Source organism: Pogona vitticeps, chromosome 2 (genome assembly GCF_051106095.1).
Source record: "Pogona vitticeps strain Pit_001003342236 chromosome 2, PviZW2.1, whole genome shotgun sequence".
Classification (NCBI taxonomy): domain Eukaryota; kingdom Metazoa; phylum Chordata; class Lepidosauria; order Squamata; family Agamidae; genus Pogona; species Pogona vitticeps.
This window is the reverse complement of record NC_135784.1, coordinates 231,208,729-231,229,064: the sequence shown is the minus strand read 5'-3', so window position 1 is coordinate 231,229,064 and position 20,336 is coordinate 231,208,729. Positions and strand designations below refer to the sequence as shown.

The following is a 20,336-nucleotide window of genomic DNA, read 5'->3' as shown; positions in this document are numbered from 1 at the left end:
TTGAACCCTGATATTCTGGGAAGAAAAGTCTAATCTTGGCTTTATATAGGAGGCTCTCCTATTAAGGTTGATCAGCCTTTATGTGTTCAGGGCAATGAAACCAGAGACAGAAGAGGGTAGAGCTGAAGCTTTCCCTGTGCTTGTGTAGTGAGTAATCACAACACCAAGCAACTAGGGCTTCATCATACCATGTGAATTATTACAGTCTGAATTGTTTTGTACTGCCTGCAGGTATGCTTGAAGCCTCCGACAAAACCCTCAGAAGGATGATTCTATAGATGAGAGGCAGCTGCCTCTCTAAGTGTTTTTAATGTTTGAACAGGGTATATCAATTGTATTGTTAGAGGAGGGCAGTGTTGGTTACTCTCAGTGCTTATAAGGAACACAAGAAGGACCTTCTGTAAGATACCTGAGGTCCATTCCATTTAGAGCTCTATAAGATACGATCAACATACCGAATTATGTCCAGATGTCTGTAGGGTACCACCATGAATAGTTTAACTTGTGTTCAGATGTTTATAGAGAGCCATCATGTATACTGGAGCACTATTACAATTGATTAGGCATCCTTCAGTCTCGAGAGACTATGGTAACGTGCTCTGAATAGAGGACTTGGATCAGCGTCTAGTGTGGCTGAGAAGGCCAATTCGAGAGTGACAATCCCTTCCACACTGAGGACAAATACAATCTGTCCCCTGTCCAGCTCCCTGATTTTCCTGGTTTCGGGACTGCCTCTTTGCCTCGGCCTGCTGGACAAGGGTCTCTTCAAAATGGGAGAGGCCATGCTGTACCACCTGCCTCCAGGATGAACACTCAGATGTCAAGGATTCCCATCTGTTGAGGTCCATTCCTAAGGCCTTCAGATCCTGCTTGCAGATGTCCTTGTATTGCAGCTGTGGTCTCCCTCTGGGGCGCTTTCCCTGCACTAATTCTCCATACAGGAGATCTTTTCAAATCCGACCATCAGCCATTCTCACAACAAGCTTCTGATAATTCACATAGATATGTGTGCACACACATGCATACAGAGACACTCAGCAGAGGCAATACACTCCACATTTTCTAAACAGCCTGATTAGAATAATGTTAATCTGAAAACATGAAAATGGTTACATTTTGAGATTAGGAAGGCATGAATGTTTAGTGCTATATCCAAATCAGAGATGACCTTTCCTCATTAGATGGATGCTTTTCAGTGTTATGCCTTCCAAAAATTGAACCTTGGGGAGGAGATCTCAATGTGTTTTTCCAGGGCTAGAGAAAAGGAATTTAAATGGAAACATAATGGCCTATGTACTGTCATTTATAGTCTCACTCTTCATTGAAATGTGGCCATGGCTCATTTCATAAATGTCCCAGTTATATTATTTTGGTATGTTGACCCTGTGTAAAATGGATTAATATATAAAGTGAGTCTTTTTACTCAGGCGTTCTGGATCAATTATTGTATGTCTAGATTCTTCATTACCAAGCAGAAGTTTCTGTAATACAAGTTTACAGAAACATATATTTTAAAAAGCTGACACTTTCCTCTTGTCTCTCCAGTTCTATATTGGTTGCTACTATGAAGCGTAGGAGACCAGAACCCACAGCTCACCTTCTGTCTCCCTCTCCTGTTACAACTGTTCGGAACCGAGAGTTAAAATGTGACATGGCATTAAGCACAAAATATGTACTGTACATACATGTGTGTCTCAGAAATAGTGGAAAAGTGAAGAGATGTCCATTTTCCTTTGTAAAATGCAACCAAGCAACTGACAAAATAAAGGATTTGGTCTCTATAAATTTTAAAGGAAAGTGAAATGACATATCCTTCATAGCTACTACAATGGTTATCAGCACCTTAAAATACCATGTAAACAGTAGCCTTTCCATGTAAAAATGACAAAGAAAATGTTGAAAGCAAATCAAGCAAATGTTGAAAGAGAGCATTTAGAAGAAGTAACAGAAAGAAAAGTGAGAGAGGGTGAGACTGAAATCCTTGCAGCTTCTGCTAAGGATGTGTGCCAAAACATTGTTTTATCTCAGGAGGGTGCTTTGTGTATGCAAACCTCTTCCCCTGACTGTTTTAGGCCTTAAAAGCCCATTCACTTTCTGATTTTTGAAAAAGACTTTTTAGGGACTAAGGCAGCCACTAGAGGACATGACTTCTGTTTTGCTACCAGTTTTTCTTTCAGAGAAATAATAGTGTGTGGCTTTCCAAAGAACCCCAGGACCTTGGAAGTTATACCATGATATGAGTGTGCAGTTGCAACTGAACTAACCTGATGACAACTTCATTAGCTCGATCTGGCTGCAGTTGACAAAGATAAAGCAATGACATTGGACCCATTTTAATTTGGCTTAATAATTTGAGCTGCATAACATTGTATGTCATGCTTAAAATAATATTTAAGATTTTAAACATTAAAATAATATTTAAGTATGACATACATTGTAATGTGAGTGGCATAGAGTCACCTGCTGTTATTTACTCTTAAATGGCTTAGCCACTTGCTTTTAGGTGGTGTGTGCTTGCTGCGGGATGTCACCTGTGTGGCACTTATGTGCCATTATGGTGTTTGTGTTGCCAGTACTGTAATTGCTACCACCACTGCTAGGAAAAGGGAAGGGGAGGTTAAGTAAGAGAAATAAAAATCTTAACACCACCAAAAATTATTCCGGCTCTGTCTGTGCAGATGCCTGCAAAAGGGTACAAGTTTATATGGATGTGAGAATATTGATGATTTTCTCTTCAGACATAAGACATTCATATTGTCTGTATTTGGTAGTACTAGATCATATAGATTCTAATTGTTGCTAAGCAGATGGAGAAGAAATGAACATTGGGGGGGAAAGGGATAAAGCTGTTTCTTACATGGCATGTTGTGTTTCGTATGCATTATCTGAGTACAATTGCTAATCAAGTGGCGGTTACAAAGCATCCATCTATGTAGAAAATGCAGCATTTCCTTTTAAAATATGTCTCTCTGTGCCTATGTTATAATTAACATATACTTGGAAGAAGTAACTCCCGGATCACCCCTGTGTAGCCCATGTAATCAATATGAAACATATATAAAGCTTAGGACAGAAGGTATCTTCAGAAGTAGTTCTGAGAAATGTGTGGCGGGGAAGGGAAACACTGCATGGGGAAATGTAAGCATATAACTGTAGTGAATGGAAAACCGGAAGATAAATGCTCAAGAGGAAAATATGATAAAATAAGATTTTTTTTACTGGACAACAGGTAAAAACATGTTGGGTGACAGCAGGAGAAGGGTCCCAAGCAGAATTGCAAATGAAGTTGCTGTGATGGAAGTATTTATTTGTCATAAACAGGTCTGCTCTGAGTAATAAATTCAGTGACACTATAGTGATATTGACATTTCTTAACATGTGGAACCTATACTGTGTCAAGAAGAGGGGGCTAGATACACCATCTCTGACCCTGGCAGAATTATGGGCCACTTCCAGATTGCAAAGGGCAAGGAGTCAGGTCCTCAGTTGTCGCTGTACTGCTCTACTGCTTTAAATAAAGAAGCAAATATAGGAGAAAATGTATTTTGCGTATCTAGTCACAAGGCTATTTAAAGCATGAAATTTAGGAGCCATTTCACATGCACTCCAGGTGCAACAATGAAGATGTTAACATTTTAATTTGATTAGAAATCGTACGACCTGCATTTGCGCCTTTTAAAAAAAGCAGAATTCACAGAATGTGATAATTCTGCCTATCAAGTTTGCATCTTAAAGGATATATATGTTACACTTCAGTATACTCTCTTGGACATATCATTAGTTTAATCAAAACTCCCTATGTTTCATTATAGAAGGCAGAGGACAATACGGAAGGAATGGGATCTGGTCTTGGTCCTGATGGAGAGGTAAGCAATCTTATTTCAATTCAGAAAATATTTCGGCATGCTATTAATTAATAATGGACAAAATGCTATGTGTGCAGAATAAGTTTGGAGGGAAAAGGGGAGAGCCAAAACACAGACGTGGTGGTGGTTTCTCTTAGTATAATCCACTTCTGACAATAGTCAGAAAAGGTGATGTTAAAAAACAACAACCTTTAAACTGCAGAGCTGGAAGGGACTCTATGGATCGTCTGTTAGTACTACAGAACTGCTGTAATCTGCTTTATAATAATATTCAAAAAAAAGAGAAACTTAAACAGTAAAATTACTTCTGTCAATTTTTTTTTCATGGTTTTGATCTTGAGTTGTCCTTCTGTTCGCTGAAGGCCTTTGATTCAGTGAAGGATCTTGCTGGAGCATGGAGGTGATTGGTGGCCATTTTTACTGGGTTTGCCTTTTCTTGCAACCCCTTCACTCTTAACTCACCAGAGCATATTTCCATATAAACAAAAGTCATCTCTCTCTACACATCTCTGTGTGGTTTTTGTGAACTGAGTTCTGCTTACAGAGCTAAGCCAATATATTTAATATTTTGCTAAATGTATATTCTTTTCTTCTTTTTCTTCTTCCTCCTCTTCTTCCCCTTCCCCTTCCCCTTCCCCTTCCCCTTCCCCTTCCCCTTCCCCTTATTATTATTATTATTATTATTATTATTATTATTATTATTATTATTATTATTATTATTATTATTATTATTATTATTATTATTATTATTATTATTATTATTATTATTATTATTATTATTAATTTCAAGCTGTTATTTTTCTGATCTTACTAATGATCGTCAGAACATAAACACAAAGATTGCTTCAAATTAAAATTACCCTAAATTTTATGGGAAAACCTATAGCAGCGTAAAGTTGGTTGTAAAGAACTGATCTGTATATTAGACTACTGGTTCATGTATTCCCAAAGCAAATAGGAAGACTTACGAATTATTGACTGCTCTTGTTTTTGATTGTGTAATGTTGAGATACCTGCTATACAGGTAGGAAATAATGTATTTATGTTAACTTCAAATTAGTTGACTTTGTTTTAAGATTACATTCTAAAATCAGCTATGCTATATTTTGTTTTGTAACATAAAGAAACCTACAGTATTTAGTTTTTCTTTCATAAGAGAAATTAGATCGTTGCATTCAGACTAATCAAGCAAATACACATCAATGGATTTATCATTTGCTGTCTTTTCTGGCATACAGTAAGATGTGTAGTAAATTGGTTTAATGGCAGACACTTTGTCCAACACATCTAATTGAAGTTTTTAATGAATGCCCTTGCAGTTAATGAGCTGTCTCACTAATGAGCATGCTAGAATGCCCTATAAATGACTCCAGAAAGGTTCTCTGTATATGTACGTTAGGATCTCCTATTGGAAATATGACATGTAGTATTATTGTTAAAATTATTGTTGTTGTGCAACTCTTTTTGCAAGATTAATTAAACCTACTAAAATATTCTTTATAAATCAATAAGACTGAATCTTATACTGAAATCTTTTGACTGATATCCTGTTGCCGTAATGTACACAGCATAAAAGTGTTGATCTCAGCAGTGATGCTTTTTTGGAAATTAGACACTTCTGACTTTAGTCCTGAGGCTCTTGTGTAATCCCTTTAATTGTCTAGAAGCTGGGGGATGGGAGGGGGTGGCTTTAATTACTGAAAATTGCTTCTTCTGGAAAAGTCCTTCCATTAATAGCAGGTTTTGGTTAATTTATTTATGTGTTTGTTTGTTTGTTTGTTTAATTTATATGCTGCCTACGCTACCCAAAGGTCTCTGGGCGGCTTAAATTAAAAACTTCTACCCATCCCACAGCATCAGAGGCTTACCCGACGATGAATGGGATTACTTGGAGCTTTGGGGCAGAAATCAGAAATGTTTCATTTCTGCTCCAAAGTTTCCATGTAATCTCTTTCATTACTGTTTAATAGCTGCTGTTACTGATGTCATCAGCCTTACACAGCATAATTTATGTCAACAGGATTTCATGCTTTATACATCATTAAGGGGGGGAAAGATAAGATTTGTAAGGCATATGAAAAACTACAGTATTAGAAACTAGTGGTACAGTCTTTGACATCACTACTCGATGTAAGACCCATTGAGACACGTGTTGATTTCAGTAGGACTTTCTCATAGGTAAGTATGTATAATATCAAAATCATAATTATAACAATTCCCTTTATATAGTAAGGCAGGCACAGTTCTGTGTTTTATATCCTTCTCGAAGAGTGTGATAAGTAATCCTGCCTTAATTGTATGTACACTGATCATCAGCATCATATTCCTTAAATTATAAAAAGAAGTATGTGAGTCATTTTGTCAATGATTTTAGAAGGCAGGAAGGAATATAACCTGATACCAAAGTGAGTATTTAAAAACAACAACACACCCTTCCTTTTAAGCATAGTGGCCACTAGTTTGAGTTTGTGAGTTTGGGGGCTGAATCTAAAATTTTGGAGTCAACCACTTTGCTTAGGTTATGAGTCACCCTAGCCTTTCGGTGTACACCTTGTCTCACTTCCACCACCTTATCTAGAACCACATACTTATTGGCATGAATTTCTGAGTAAGTAACTTTAATTTAACATGAACAGTCCTTTTTCCCCTCTCAAATGTTGAAATGTTCTCTACCCTTGATTAAGCTGATTTGTTTTGTTTTTGTTTTTTTACTTGATTCTAGCCCATTGACGAGAGCAGTCAGATGAGTGATCTCCCAGTCAAGGTAACTCACACTGAAACAGGCAAAGTTCTTCTTGGACCAGAGGCTCCTAAAGCAAGTCAGTTGGATGCTTGGTTAGAAATGAACCCTGGGTGAGTAATCAGTCATATCCCTACTCCACAACCTGCTACTTTTATATTTACCCATTGAAAATATTTGCAGATACTTCTTTTGGTTGTTTCATAGCTTTTTGAAATGCCCTCTTACTCTGGTTATTATGAACTTATTTGAAAAGACTATAATTAGGGGTATTTCTCAATCATTCTCTCTCCTGTTTCTTCCACACCAGCTATGAAGTTGCACCTAGGTCAGACAGTGAAGAAGAAAGCGGCTCTGAATATGAGGAAGATGTAAGTGTATGCCTTATTTTGGTAGACGAATTTGTCTAAAAGTATGTACAGTATTTAAATACGAAATTTGCATTCCAGGGACCTGAGAGGGACAGTAAGCATACAAGAAGGTTCCTCTGACCATTAATATAATTACTGCACAGTACTGCAAGATGAGTAAGGGGGATTTTAGCTTTATTAGACCAGACTCTCCTATGTTTCATTTCCCGCACCCACTCCTTTGTATTGTAACAGTAAGAAGCCACAAGATAATGCTAATTTGTGTGGCTTTTCTTCTCTAAACATGAATCTTCAGTAGGATGTAGCAAAATTGCCGTATTAAGACCCAATTAATTATCATGGAAGATAAGATTAGATGATACATATCTTCATGCAATGAAGGAATAGATTTCACTTTGATTACTGATGACCGTGAATCACCAAAAACAATGGGGTTTACTTTTTTAAAAATTGTGGCCCATTAAAGCTGATAGAGATTTTTAGTCCTTAATATAGTCAGCAACCTGTCTATTGGATCAGATTTATCTTCATGCACATTTATCTTCATCCATTATACTGAAAAGTGTTATTGTTTTAATCACTGCCTCATTAAAATACAAGGATGTTTCAGGGAGGAGGGAGAGATTTCAGAAATAACTGTTGGTCTCTTTTGTTACTTTGGCAGTCAAGCATGGATTCACTAATTTTTTAATGTATTTAAAAAGCATCACCACTGATAGGTAGCAAAATACATGTTTACAATACAGTGGTGCCTTGACTTATGACCATAATCCGTTCCAAAAGATGGACGTAACTCGAAATGGTCGTAAGTCAAAGCACCATTTCCCATTGAAATGCATTGGAACACGATTAATCCATTCCAGAAGAAAAAAAGTACCCCCAAAAAATAAAACACTGCAAGTCCCATAGCATTTTGCATTTTGCAGCTGGGGCTGCAAAAAAACACAGAACACCAAAAATAAACAACGGAGCAAGCCCCGAAGGTGCTGAGGCATAAAAAACAAAACCAAACCAAAAATAAACAACAGAGCAAGCCCCATCGGAAGGCGCTGGAGCTGCTAAAAAAACAAAAACAGAAAATAAACAACAGAGCAAGCCCCGAAGGTGCTGGGGCTTAAAAAGAATTTTTTTAAAAAATAACGGAGGAAGCCCCATCAGAAGGTGCTGGGGCTGCAAAGAAAAAAATCTCCAAAACAAACAAACAAACAACAATACAGCACAGAAACATAACCCCCCAAGCCCAAACCCACCCTGCAGAACCCACCCAGAACAGTTTTTAAAAAGCAGAAAGCAGCACCTTACCTCATCCGGCAGTCCCAAGCCTCCTCCTGCACTCACTCTAACCGTTGGGGTGAAAGAGCTACAAAGAAGCAGCCTCTTCGCCTACCAACAGTTAGCAAATTTGAATTTCCCGTCTTTTTCCCCTGCTTTTTTTGTGTTTGTAACTGGAAGCTCCAGTTGCAAGTTGAAGCAAAATTTTGCGGCCAGAGCTGGTCGCAATTCGAAATGGTCGTAAGTCGGGACATTCGTAAGTTGAGGCACCACTGTCTTTGAATGGCACTAAGAAGTGAAACTGCTTTAATACATTCTTTTTAGCCTATAGAAACCTTTGACTTCTGGGTAGTGGGGTAGGGTGGCTAAATGGTTCTATTAAATTAGTAAGAACTATTTGTTAATTTTTTAATTGTCACCTTTTTTTAAAAAAAAAATCTTGGCTTAGATTCCAAAACTCATACAAAATGTCCTCATCTGATTTCTTCCCATTCTTTCTTCCTACTACAACCCAGTGTCCTTTTACCAAGAACGGCTTATTAGGGTGTAGTTGGAAGGAGGGGGCAGGAAACCCGAGTTCCACTTACACATCTCTGGACTTGTGTAACCTCAGCGTGCCCAGAGTAATGCTCTTAGTCTTTATCAGATCTTGCTTATAATCAAAACTGAAGAAAATAACCAACACTTACTGAGGAAGTGCTTCAGAGGATCGACACTACAAGAGGCAGAAATCAAGGCAACATTGAGTTTCAACAATATATGCGAGGAGCTGCTATTGTTTTTTAAATGATAAAACGCCTGACGCTGTGGCCAATGTGCTTGATCGCTGCCAGGCCACCACCTTCTCCCTTGACCCTTGCCCGGCCTGGCTAATCAAAGCAGTCAGGCCTATAACAACGGAATGGGCCACAGTGATAATTAATGGGTCTCTCCAGGAGGGCAAAGTTCCTCTTGCCCTCAAGGAGACACTCATTAGGCCCATTAGAAAGAAACCTAGTTTGGCGGCGGACGAAATTGGCAATTATAGGCCTGTCACCAATGTTTCTTTCATGAGCAAAGTGGTCGAGAGGGTGGTGGCAGATCAGCTTCAGGCACACTTGGACGAAACAGATGCCCTGGATCCGTTTCAGTCGGGCTTCAGGCCGCGCCACAGTACAGAGATGGCATTGGTTGCCCTGTACGATGACCTGTTGAGGGAGGCCAATAGGGGTAAAACGTCTCTGTTGGTCCTCCTCGACATCTCGGCGGCCTTTGATACCGTTGACCATGGTATCCTCCTGGAGAGGCTCTCTGAGCTGGAAATCGGTGGCCTGGCGCTTGCCTGGCTCTGTTCCTTCTTGGAGGACTGCCCCCAGAGAGTACAGCTTGGGGAGAGTGTGTCGGCCCCATGGAGTCTCAATTGTGGGGTTCCACAGGGGTCGATTATCTCCCCAATGCTGTTTAACATCTACATGAGGCCGCTGGGGGGGGTCATCAGGGGGTGTGAAGCATCGTGTCATCAATATGCTGATGACACTCAGCTCTACATCTCCTTTTCACCAACTGCAGGTGATGCCGTCCTGCCCTTCAGCGCTGCCTGGAGGCCGTACTGCAATGGATGCAGGAAAATGGGTTGAGACTGAACCCGGACAAGATTGAAGTTCTGAGGGTGGGTGGTCCCGTGGCTGGTGGCTTGGGCGACTCTCACATTTGGGGGGTGACCCTGTCTGCGAAGAGCGGGGTCCGCAGTCTGGGGGTACGTCTGCACCCGACGCTTGCTATGGAAACACAGGTGGCGTCGGTAGTCCGCACCACCTTTTTCCACCTATGGCAGATTGCCCGGCTGCGGCCCTATCTCAACACGGGGGGCGCTCACTACCTTGGTGCACGCGCTCGTAATCTCAAGATTAGACCACTGTAACACGCTCTACGTGGGGCTGCCTTTAGGGCTGATGCGGAAACTTCAAATGGTGCAGAACGCAGCGGCCAGACTCCTCGGTGGAGTGAGAAAATCCCAGCATATTTCTCCTATGCTGGCCATGCTGCACTTGCTGCCCATTCGTTTTCGCATCGACTTTAAAGTTTTAATGCTTACTTATGAGGCCCTAAACGGTTTAGGACCTTGATAGTTGGCGGAATGCCTACTCTCACCAAGATCTACCCGGATCACCTGCGCGAGCCAGGAGGTGAGGCTGAGGAGCCTGACCCCGAGAGAGGCCCGGAAGGAAAAGACACACGAAACCAGGCCTTCTCGGTGGTGGCTCCTCACCTCTGGAACAATCTCCCTCCTGAGATTCGCGCCGCCCCCACCCTGGGCACTTTTAAAAGTCAATTAAAAACATGGCTATACATCCAGGCCTTCCCTCCAGCTAATACCTGATTTTTCTGTTTATTCTTCTTTTATTTATTTTCTACTCTGTCCTTGTATTGTGTCTGTTATAATATGTTTAATGTAAATTTTTTGCTTCATTTTATCATTTATCCTATACTGGAAGCCGTCTAGAGTGGTCTATTAGGCCAGATAGGCGGGGTATAAATCAAATGAATGAATGAATGAATGAATGAATGAATGAATGAATGAATGAATGAATGAATGAATGAATGAATGAATGAATGAATGAATGAATGAATGAATGAATGTAGGTTGGTGTTCCACGGCAAGTATTTTTAGTACTCTGACACTCAAGATAGTCAGCAGTGATTAATATATGAGGGTCATTAATATTTCATGGTTTCTCTCTTTTGGATGATGACTGGAGTGACATTATGGAATGCTAAGCATCTCTTGATGCTCATGTATCATGACATGGCTCCAGTGTTAATACCGTAAAACAATTTTATCTTCTGATCAGATATTTTAAATGAAGGAGAAATCAAGAAAGTACAACAAATATTGGAAGTTATAAAATATTTAAACTATTGTAAAGTAAGAGACCCCCCAAATATTTCTTCCATCACTTCCATTCTTGTTTTATTAAAAAAAATCATTTTCACAAAAGATTTTCCAAATCTTTGTTTTCCTTTGGCCAACAGTGCTAGCTTTGCAAAATATTATTTGGACAATCTTTTGTGAAAATGAAATTGTATTAATAAAACAAGAATGGAAGTGATGGAAGAAACATAGCTAGTCATTTATGATATTCAGGCTGACACCCGGATTACTCTTTCTTGCAGGAAGATGAAGAGGAATCAAGTCGACAAGAAACAGATGGGAAGAAACACCTGGATCCAAACAGTGAAGATGTTTCAGAAAAAGCTGCTAAAGAAATCATTGAGTAAGTTATTTAGGAAAAGGCAGAAAGCAAATCATGTTGTACTGTACTCCCTTATTTGTGTATCAGAGTTAAAATAGCCAAAGATTGTTAAAATGTGAAGTTTGTAATGCCCCTCTTCACTTGTCTTGTAGGACAGCCAAACAAGATGTAGACGATGAATACAGCATGCAGTACAGTGCCAGAGGGTCGCAGTCCTACTATACAGTGGCTCATGCAATTTCCGAGAGAGTGGAGAAGCAGTCGTCTCTTCTTATTAATGGCACACTAAAACATTATCAGGTAAACATCTTAGACAAAGAAAGCTTGTGTGACTGTGTTTTCAACTTAACTCCTTCCGGCGGATTTTTACAGAGTTCTCGGCCTCTGCCATAATAAGTTTCCCCAAAGCATTTTCAGTTTCACCAAATTGTTTCCATTTGGAATCAAGATATGTGGATTCCTTGACTACTCCAAAGCAGCCATTCTCAACCTTTTTTTTTTGCCGCAACCATAAACACAATGCAATAGAAATATAAGACACATTGGGATTGTGTAAGTCGCATAACAAACCTTATAAGGTAGTATGTGAAGATTTTTTTCCTAGTCTGTAGCCCCTTTCAAATGTGCCAGGGCCCCTGGGGAGGGCATATGTTCCCCCCCCCCCCAAGAATGGCTGCTCTAAAGCATGCTACTTTCCTTCCCTTTGTCTTTTGTGTCTGGCTCCACACAGGGAGCAAGAGTTAGATGTGCCTATTGATAGCATGCAAATCATTTATTTCCTTTTTGCAACACTTACTGTGACTGTATTTGAGAATTCTTTATTCTTCTCAGTGCTCTACAAAGCTGGAACAATTTCAATACCCATTCTGCTCATAAGCTTTGTGATAATAGTAGTAGTTCATGCCTTGCAGTTTGGCTACGAAACAAAAAGCTTCATGAAGTTGCTCTGATATTGTATTTTCTATTTTTGGCATATCTTAACACTCACTTGCTGTGCTGGATGATGTCATGGGCTAGATTCAGGCTTACCATGGGAACCTCTTCTCAGCAGCACTTCATAGCAACATTGTCTGCATAAATAGTCTTGGTTCTCATGCAACCATAAAACTGGCTTCCTGCAAACCATGGTTTCTAAAGAAACATTTGGAACAAGATACTCTCTTCTCTCTTTCCCTTCCCTTCCCAGCTTGACCAATGTTTAGTTTTACATTTGTACCTACGTTACTCCTGTCAGTGAGTTTCCCTCTTTACTGTAAAAACCCCTTTTAAATATAGATCGAAACTGGTTACGATGGGAAGCCTAGGTAGCATAAGTCTTCGAGAGTTAACATTTCATTCCAGTTTAGATGTCAAAACAGGAGGACCCGAACATCCAGAGCTCCCATATATAAAGTTAAGCTAGTGGCCCATCTTCTTCCATTTTATGTCCACAGACTGGCAGCACTCCCTAGAATGTCAGTCAGATGCCGTTCCTAACTCTAGTTGGGGATGCTGTGGATTCAATCCAGGACTTTATGTATGTAGATGATATGCTCTGTACTCATGAGCTGTGGTGTGCATTACCCTTCTCCTCCTACATTTTCCATCTCCTCTTGCTTCTCATATGTGAAATTTGTCCTTTACCAGGTTGCTCTAGCAGTAGTTTGGTATGATATATACAGGCTGTTGTTAACCTTTGAACCACGGATATTTGAGTAGCCAATGTGGTTGACTGATCAGACCACAGCAGGCTAGGCTTAATGCATCCTAAAAGCAAAGGAGTGTGTGCATGTTTCCAGTCCTTAAACCAAATGAATCTAAGCTATTGACAATGCTGACAGGATACATGAAGAGGAAGATCAAACCATAGAATAGAAGGAAGAGTGGGAGTGTATCTTCCTGTGGGATGCTTCTGATTCACACAACATGGTGACATCTATATTCAACCACTAATTCTTTTTTTTATGATTTGATTATGTTCAGTTTCATTTAATTCTTCTGCTAATCAAAAGCCAGCAATTTTTTATCTGCCCAGATTTTATGCCAGTGTACCAATATTAGATTGTTTTACTCTATAATTTTGTGATTATTCAGGGTAGCTTTTTGCCACCAGTAAGTTGGAGCTCAGGTACTGCAATGTTCTTTAAAAAAAATCAAGAAAAATGCAGCTCTTCAGCCGTTGCCTGCTTAGGACACACATAGACTGTTAAGAGCATATATTCTGTCACAGTATGAGCAGCATTTAATCTTTAGCGCTCGACACAAATCATCCATCAGTTTTGGGAGCAAAGGCCTTTCCAGCTTTGGCCTTAATAGCAGCAGTGATTGCTACACAGACAATTTTGTGACTTACTTTTCTTTGTGCTGGCTTCTTCACTGTTCAGCACCAAAGAAGAGATGTTAAAATCAGAACATTAGTGTATGCACAGATACAGGATAACTGAGACGATTCTCCTGCATTTCAGATTCAGGGCTTGGAATGGATGGTTTCCCTCTATAATAACAATTTGAATGGAATTTTAGCTGATGAAATGGGGCTAGGAAAGACCATACAGACGATTGCACTCATCACTTATCTGATGGAGCACAAAAGGCTCAATGGCCCCTATCTCATCATTGTTCCCCTCTCGTAAGTAGATGAACTCCTCCTAATGATATTTTTCTATGCTATGCAGATTGGCTCATTAACAACATGTACTTCTTCATCTTTTTTTACACACTTAATGGCTAGATGAAGCATGCAGTAGGCTGTAATGACTGCGTCCTCTGGATCTAGACTTTGATTGTCTTGCCTTCTTTCATATATATTGTCTGGCACTGGGGACCAGGTGCAAGAGGATAGCATTTATTTAGCAACCAGGATGGACTGTGTATATAGTCTGCCTCTAGTGTGATTCATAAGAGAGAGAAAATGTATATGTTTTCTAATGAGGCATTGCAATTTTTTTGTTCAGTTTCTACAAGAATTTCTTAGAGCTGTCAGATCTTTTAAAAAACAGTTCCCGAGTGGCATCCATCACAGTATTGTGCCACATTTGATTCACAATGTTCATTCTTTTTGGTATTAGGACTCATGAGTTTTGATTATTGTTCTTACTTACTGACTCATCAGCCATTTTTTCAATTAATCTATAGCTTTATATAACATTACATTTTGAACAAATAAAGGCATAGATAGGCACTATTTTCCTCAATCTGTTTCTGGCATTTGCAGTATGAAATTATATTCTTCGAAACAGTTAACTGACGATTAACTGTGAAATGATTCCTATCTAACAGTTTTAATTAGCATTAATCAAAAGGATATATTTATAAGTCAGACATGCGTTTATGCAGGTGTTTTCTATGGTTGTTCCTGTCATAAAATATGTCTACTTGCTCTCCATGGTACTCCTTCAAGAGTATACAATCAGATTCTGCATTAGTGATATATGATATAGATGTCAGGAAGTCATGCCATTATAATTTGTTGTGGCTACAGTATCTGGGCTGTTAGATAGTTTTGGTTAAGGGAGGTGTTGGAGAGAGCGAGCATTAAAATAACAAAGTCTCCTCATGGATGAAAAAAAGAGAATGCTGTAATTTCCCAAGTCTGACTCAGTTTTTTGAGTGTTCGGAACACACCTTTGAAACTTTAGCTGACACAGAGGCATTAGAATGCTTGCTTCTCTTGATAAGAAACATGAAAATATGTACAACCGTATTTCATTTTCCCTGAAAATTCTATGTCTTTAAGTAAATACTAAGAGGTACTAAGTGAACTTTCTTTATTTATTCACATGAGGGCATTGCACAAATTACATTTTGGATGCTTATGGAATATAGGTAAAACTTTAAAACAAGAGAAAATGTTAGAAATTATTGCCATTTCTGGTCCCCAATCCATAGGCGTTCTTATTATATTCACACTACACTATCTCTTTTAGCAGTGTTTCTAAAGGGTTTGAAAATTGTTTGTGTGCTTCCAGTTGGGCAAGTTCATACATGCCTACAAAAGCTTTGCAGTCCTGAATGAAACCCCAGCAGCATTTTCAAACATGATTATAAAAAGGTTCCACCGTAGATCTCCCCCCTTATGACATTGTAGTCTCCACGTGGTCTGTGAGTTTCATTTTGCTGTAAGTTAAAGATCAATATGTAGAATTTGTAATCTTGTTTATTCTTACTGGAAGGGAGCTCATTTCTAAATTACTGAAAAATTGTTTAATATAATTTCTGTTTTTCTTTTTCTTTTTTTAATTTAGGACTTTATCCAACTGGACATATGAATTTGACAAATGGGCTCCTTCTGTGGTGAAAATTTCTTACAAGGTTTGATTGTCTTTTTTTGTATAAATATAAACTTGGCACTATTTCTCTCAGCCCTCTTGGTTTTTCGCTATATTTAGTTGTAAAGTTTAGCTGTACTGTAGAAGTTACTTTAGAAGTTTCCCCAAGAATACAACTGTTATCAATATTTGATAAGGTACAATGGGTTGGACAGTAAAAGAATTGATAACAAATTTAGTATTTGCAGCTAAAAATTGGAAATTAAAGGATGGTATAAGGAAGTATGGAATATTGCTATTAATGATCAACTAACTTGTGATATTAAGTTTTAAAAGGGGTTGGAAAACAAAAATATCTTTAGAGCTATTTAGGGAGGTTTTATTGACTATGTATTAGTTAAAGGGAAGAGTCATGTACCATCCAAAAAATCAATGCAGTTTTGGAAAAGGAACGGGGCCTTATAAATGAAATAAATGTAGCATGTCTTCATAGGTTCCTGGTGGATGAGGGCACTTTGTGTGTGTCTGTGTGGGTATTAGGTTCTTTATTTATTAGTTTTGTATTTGTGTATTTTATATTCTATAAAAATAAAAAAAATAATTATTATAAGAGGATCTAGCCTTGCTAATGAAGATTTGGGTAAAAATGCCTTTATGTTCCTTTTCAGCCCTTTAATTCTAGCTGTATAATTCTACTACAAGGGCTTCACAGTAACTGTTGGATAGCTCAGTGGCTTAGGCATTTGGCTGCGGAGGCAGAAGTTGGGAATTTGATTCCTTACTGTGCCTCCTTAACAAGGGATGGATTCGATGATCCATAGGATCCCTTCCAACTCTGCAGTTCTAAGATTATTATTATTATTACTATTTCTGATATTGGCGAATTAAGATTATTACTAGGTATGTGCAGAAGGTGCCTGACCCACTCATTACTGGAATACTGAGCATAGAGATCAGGACTGCTTTGTCCTTTAACAGACATTTTAACATCATCCAGAGTTCTTCACCTTATCTGCCCAATTCTCCATTAAAAAAACCAACCAACCAACCAAAAATCCACTATTACAGATGAGAACAGCAATGACTTGGGAAGAGTTGGACAGTCCGTTTGTTTCAGGGACATGGTACACCTTAATATTGCAGCCAGCATCCCATTGAGAATGTACACTAGTGTAAGCATAATGGTGAATCTCTAAGTAGCAGATTTTCCTAAAAACTAAAAAAGAGGGAAAGAAAGAAATCCACAGGAGGAAGAAAGTAGGAAGGCCTACTAGATGCAGGAAGCTGGTTAAGGAAAGCATTGTTACATCCCCCTGTGGAATATGTTGAGGAAAGCCCAGTGGCGCTAAGGTCAACAGGAACTGGTTGATGTTGCACCATCAGACCAAAATTGAAACAAGGAAGGAGACAGTGGTGTAAGAGGAAAACCCAATGGATTAAGGAAGCTGGTTAAGCAAAGGGTGCTTTCTGTGGCACTAAGGCCAGTAGTCAGTTGTTAGTATTCGCACCACAGCCATCCCTCTTTAAAAAAAAAAAAACAGAAAGCCAGGGAGAAAGAGAGAGAAGGGGGGGAAACCATTAGGAGGAAGACAGACAGACAGACACTAATGCCCTAATTGTGTGACCTATCCAATCAGAGCTCATTCAGCAATTATCCTGTCACAGTCACTCATATGTCCTGTTCTAATAGTGTAAAATATTTGAGTAAGGTTTAGTAAACTGGGCTGAGTAAAAGGAGAATGAAAAAGAAGACTGTTCCAGAACACAAAAAAAGGCTATCTAAACAGCTCCACAAAATGTCTGGTGTAGAATCCTCAAATGAGAATAGATAAGGCTGGTGATCTCTCTTGAACTCTCCCTAGAACTTCTGTGGCTGGAATGTCCAAGGAAGCCCTTGAGCGTCATTGGAGGGTTTAGCTTTTCATTTATCTTCTTTGGCACCAGGAACTTATGACTTTTTTATTCTATTTTATGTTATTAGATTTATACCCCAATCAACTAGACCAAAGGTCTACTCTGGGCAGCATTACAAATTTAAAAAAGTAAAACCAATAAAACCAATAAACATGCAATAAATGCAAGATGTTAAAATGTGAATTTAAGATACAGCAGGAGGGAAAGCCTGCCCAAATAACCAAGTCGTAAGTTTACTTCTGAAGACACCTAGAGAGGGAGCCATTATGCCCACAAAAATTACTATTCCACAGAACTACGGCAGTTTACTCATTCACATGGTTTTTATGAGTTGTTCATGGTCTGAAGGGGGCAGAGGGAACATCAGCATGCCTACAGCTAACTATATATTACTTTCAGTGTCCTCTTTCCTCAGATCAAATTGCAACCATCTTTTAACTCTACAAATGCAGAATTAATTCACCCTTGGGGTGAATAATGGTTCTGCCCTATACTCGCCTGAGAATTGAAAAAATACCCTTGTTTCAGTCCATTTTTGCACCTGTGTAATCATCATCATCATCGACCTGCAGAGGTAGAAGGGACCCTAAGGATCATCAAGTCCAGCCCCTGTCAAGGAAGCACAGTGGGGAACAGAACCCACAACCTCTGACTCCACAGCCAGAGACCTAAACCACTGCGCTACCCAGTTTTATTTCCTTATTGTGTGCATTTTTGTTTTCATAAAATATTTGAGTAAAGGTGTTAGTAGTGGTTGTTTCACACATTTATATCCCACCTTTCCTCTAGTGTGCTCAAGACATCATATGTGGCTCTACCCATATTTCTCCTTTATCTTTATAACAACTACGTCACTGATGGCAAACCTATGACACGTGTGCCACAGCTGGCATGCAGAATCCTCTCTGTGGACACGTGAACCATAAGTCACCATCGAGAAATACTTTCCTCTGATCCTAGATTTTGGGAAGGGAGGGAGAGCCAAGATGGCAATAGCCGCTTCCACCACAAACACACAATTGTGCACGGGCACACCCAGACGCCAGGCATGGAAGCACCTGGCTCCTGCCGCCTGCGCCTTTAAGGATTGCAGCCAGAGGCAGAGCAGGGAGTGTCCCAGGCGGGCACTGGAGGTCCTGTGGCTGGAGGAGTGGGACTCTTCAGGACGGTCGGTCGTGGTTAGTATTGTGTTGCAGTTTGGGCACTTAGGCTCAAAAAGGTTTGCCATCACTGAACTATGTGAAGTATATCAGGCTGACGAAGTGTGCCTAACTCAGGGTTACTTAACTTGCATGGCTGATTGAAGAGATGGAGCCAGATCTCCAGAGCTGACGTCCTGCACACTACGCCAGCTCAAGATTTCTGCATTTATTCACCAAGCCTTCATTTGTCTTTTTAGTGTTTGTTTGGGTTTTTATAAAATGTACTTCTGTTGAAGCCGAAAGCCGGGTTGTTTTATGTTGTTTTTCAGATGCCATCTCTGCCTATTACACCAAACTCCATTCATTGCCCCTTGCTCTGTCTAGAACAGTCATATACTCCATGTTGTAATGGTTTCATCCACTTAACTGCTGTGCCATCAGCCCCACCAGCCCTGATGGGTATCAGACACTACTGAGAGCAACACAAGTTGGATACAAACCACTATAATTCACATTCTCTTCAGCTTTTTCTGCAAAGGGATTAGAATTGTCAATAGTGTGTTAGTCCCGTTTGACTGCATGTCTTTATGCGGATCATTGACATTCTCATTTTATTGAAACGTATGTAGAAGAAATTATGTTTTAATCCTCTCTTTTTTTTAAGGGCACACCTGCTATGCGCCGATCACTTGTCCCTCAGCTTCGTAGTGGAAAATTTAATGTCCTTTTGACAACTTATGAGTATATTATAAAGGACAAACATATTCTTGCTAAGGTAATTCTGTATAGTTAATTCTGTATAGTTTATTTTAAAATTTTCTTGCCTGTTTTTCACTATAGCAATATTTCTGATACAATTTTAATAAAACACAGTAAAATGATCAGATCGATCGTACTATTTAGCTTATTTACAAGTTTCTTCCCCTCCCTATGCATGGGTAAAATTCTGTTACACCAAGAGATGCTCTTGACATCCATGATGGCAGTTACTTTTAAAAGCCAGTTCCTTGTTTTTCTCTGTCTGTACTGAGTATTCACCTTTTCTTGCAACCTATTCATGGTTTGTCTCCTGCGGTGGCTGTTTCACGTTTGTAGATAACAGAATGGTTTTGCTACCTGTGGATCCCATCAGTAACACCCAGCCATCTCACCATAAAGAAGCATAGCCATCTCTTCATCATTGTGCCTAATAACATTTATCCTGGAACCCTGCTATTCCATTTTTATCCACAGCCCTTCCCCTGTCCTTTGTTTCTGAGCAGAGATGAATGTGGTGAGAAAAGAAGCCGAGCTTTATAGTTTCTTTATGGATGTAGAAAGACAACTGAGAGTAGACTGAAACCTATTGGTTTCATTTTCATTTGTGCATTCAAACCTGGTAGCAAGAAAACACTGCTTTGATCTCAATATCTCCTGAATGCTTATTAGATTCTGAAATGTAAGGGTTAATCCTAGGAAACTATTACTTGAGTAGAAAAGGAGGTATTTAGGTAATGGAGCTCACTTTAAGCTGTTTTATATATAACTGCAAACCCACTTGTCAAACATCAG

At 39.3% G+C, this 20,336-nt stretch overlaps 1 protein-coding gene across 5 annotated transcripts in view; it reads left to right on the top strand.

Annotated features, from left to right (window-relative positions):
- Positions 1–20,336, top strand: part of SMARCA2 (SWI/SNF related BAF chromatin remodeling complex subunit ATPase 2) — a 152,066-nt gene that overhangs the window by 65,974 nt on the left and 65,756 nt on the right. For all 5 annotated transcript variants that reach the window (XM_020801559.3, XM_078385052.1, XM_078385051.1 and 2 more), the window contains 8 exons: positions 3,813–3,866; positions 6,589–6,719; positions 6,917–6,977; positions 11,403–11,503; positions 11,635–11,782; positions 13,927–14,090; positions 15,706–15,772; positions 19,450–19,560. In XM_020801559.3, the coding sequence (XP_020657218.3) occupies positions 3,813–3,866; positions 6,589–6,719; positions 6,917–6,977; positions 11,403–11,503; positions 11,635–11,782; positions 13,927–14,090; positions 15,706–15,772; positions 19,450–19,560 (837 nt within the window). The remainder of the gene's footprint in view (positions 1–3,812; positions 3,867–6,588; positions 6,720–6,916; positions 6,978–11,402; positions 11,504–11,634; positions 11,783–13,926; positions 14,091–15,705; positions 15,773–19,449; positions 19,561–20,336) is intronic.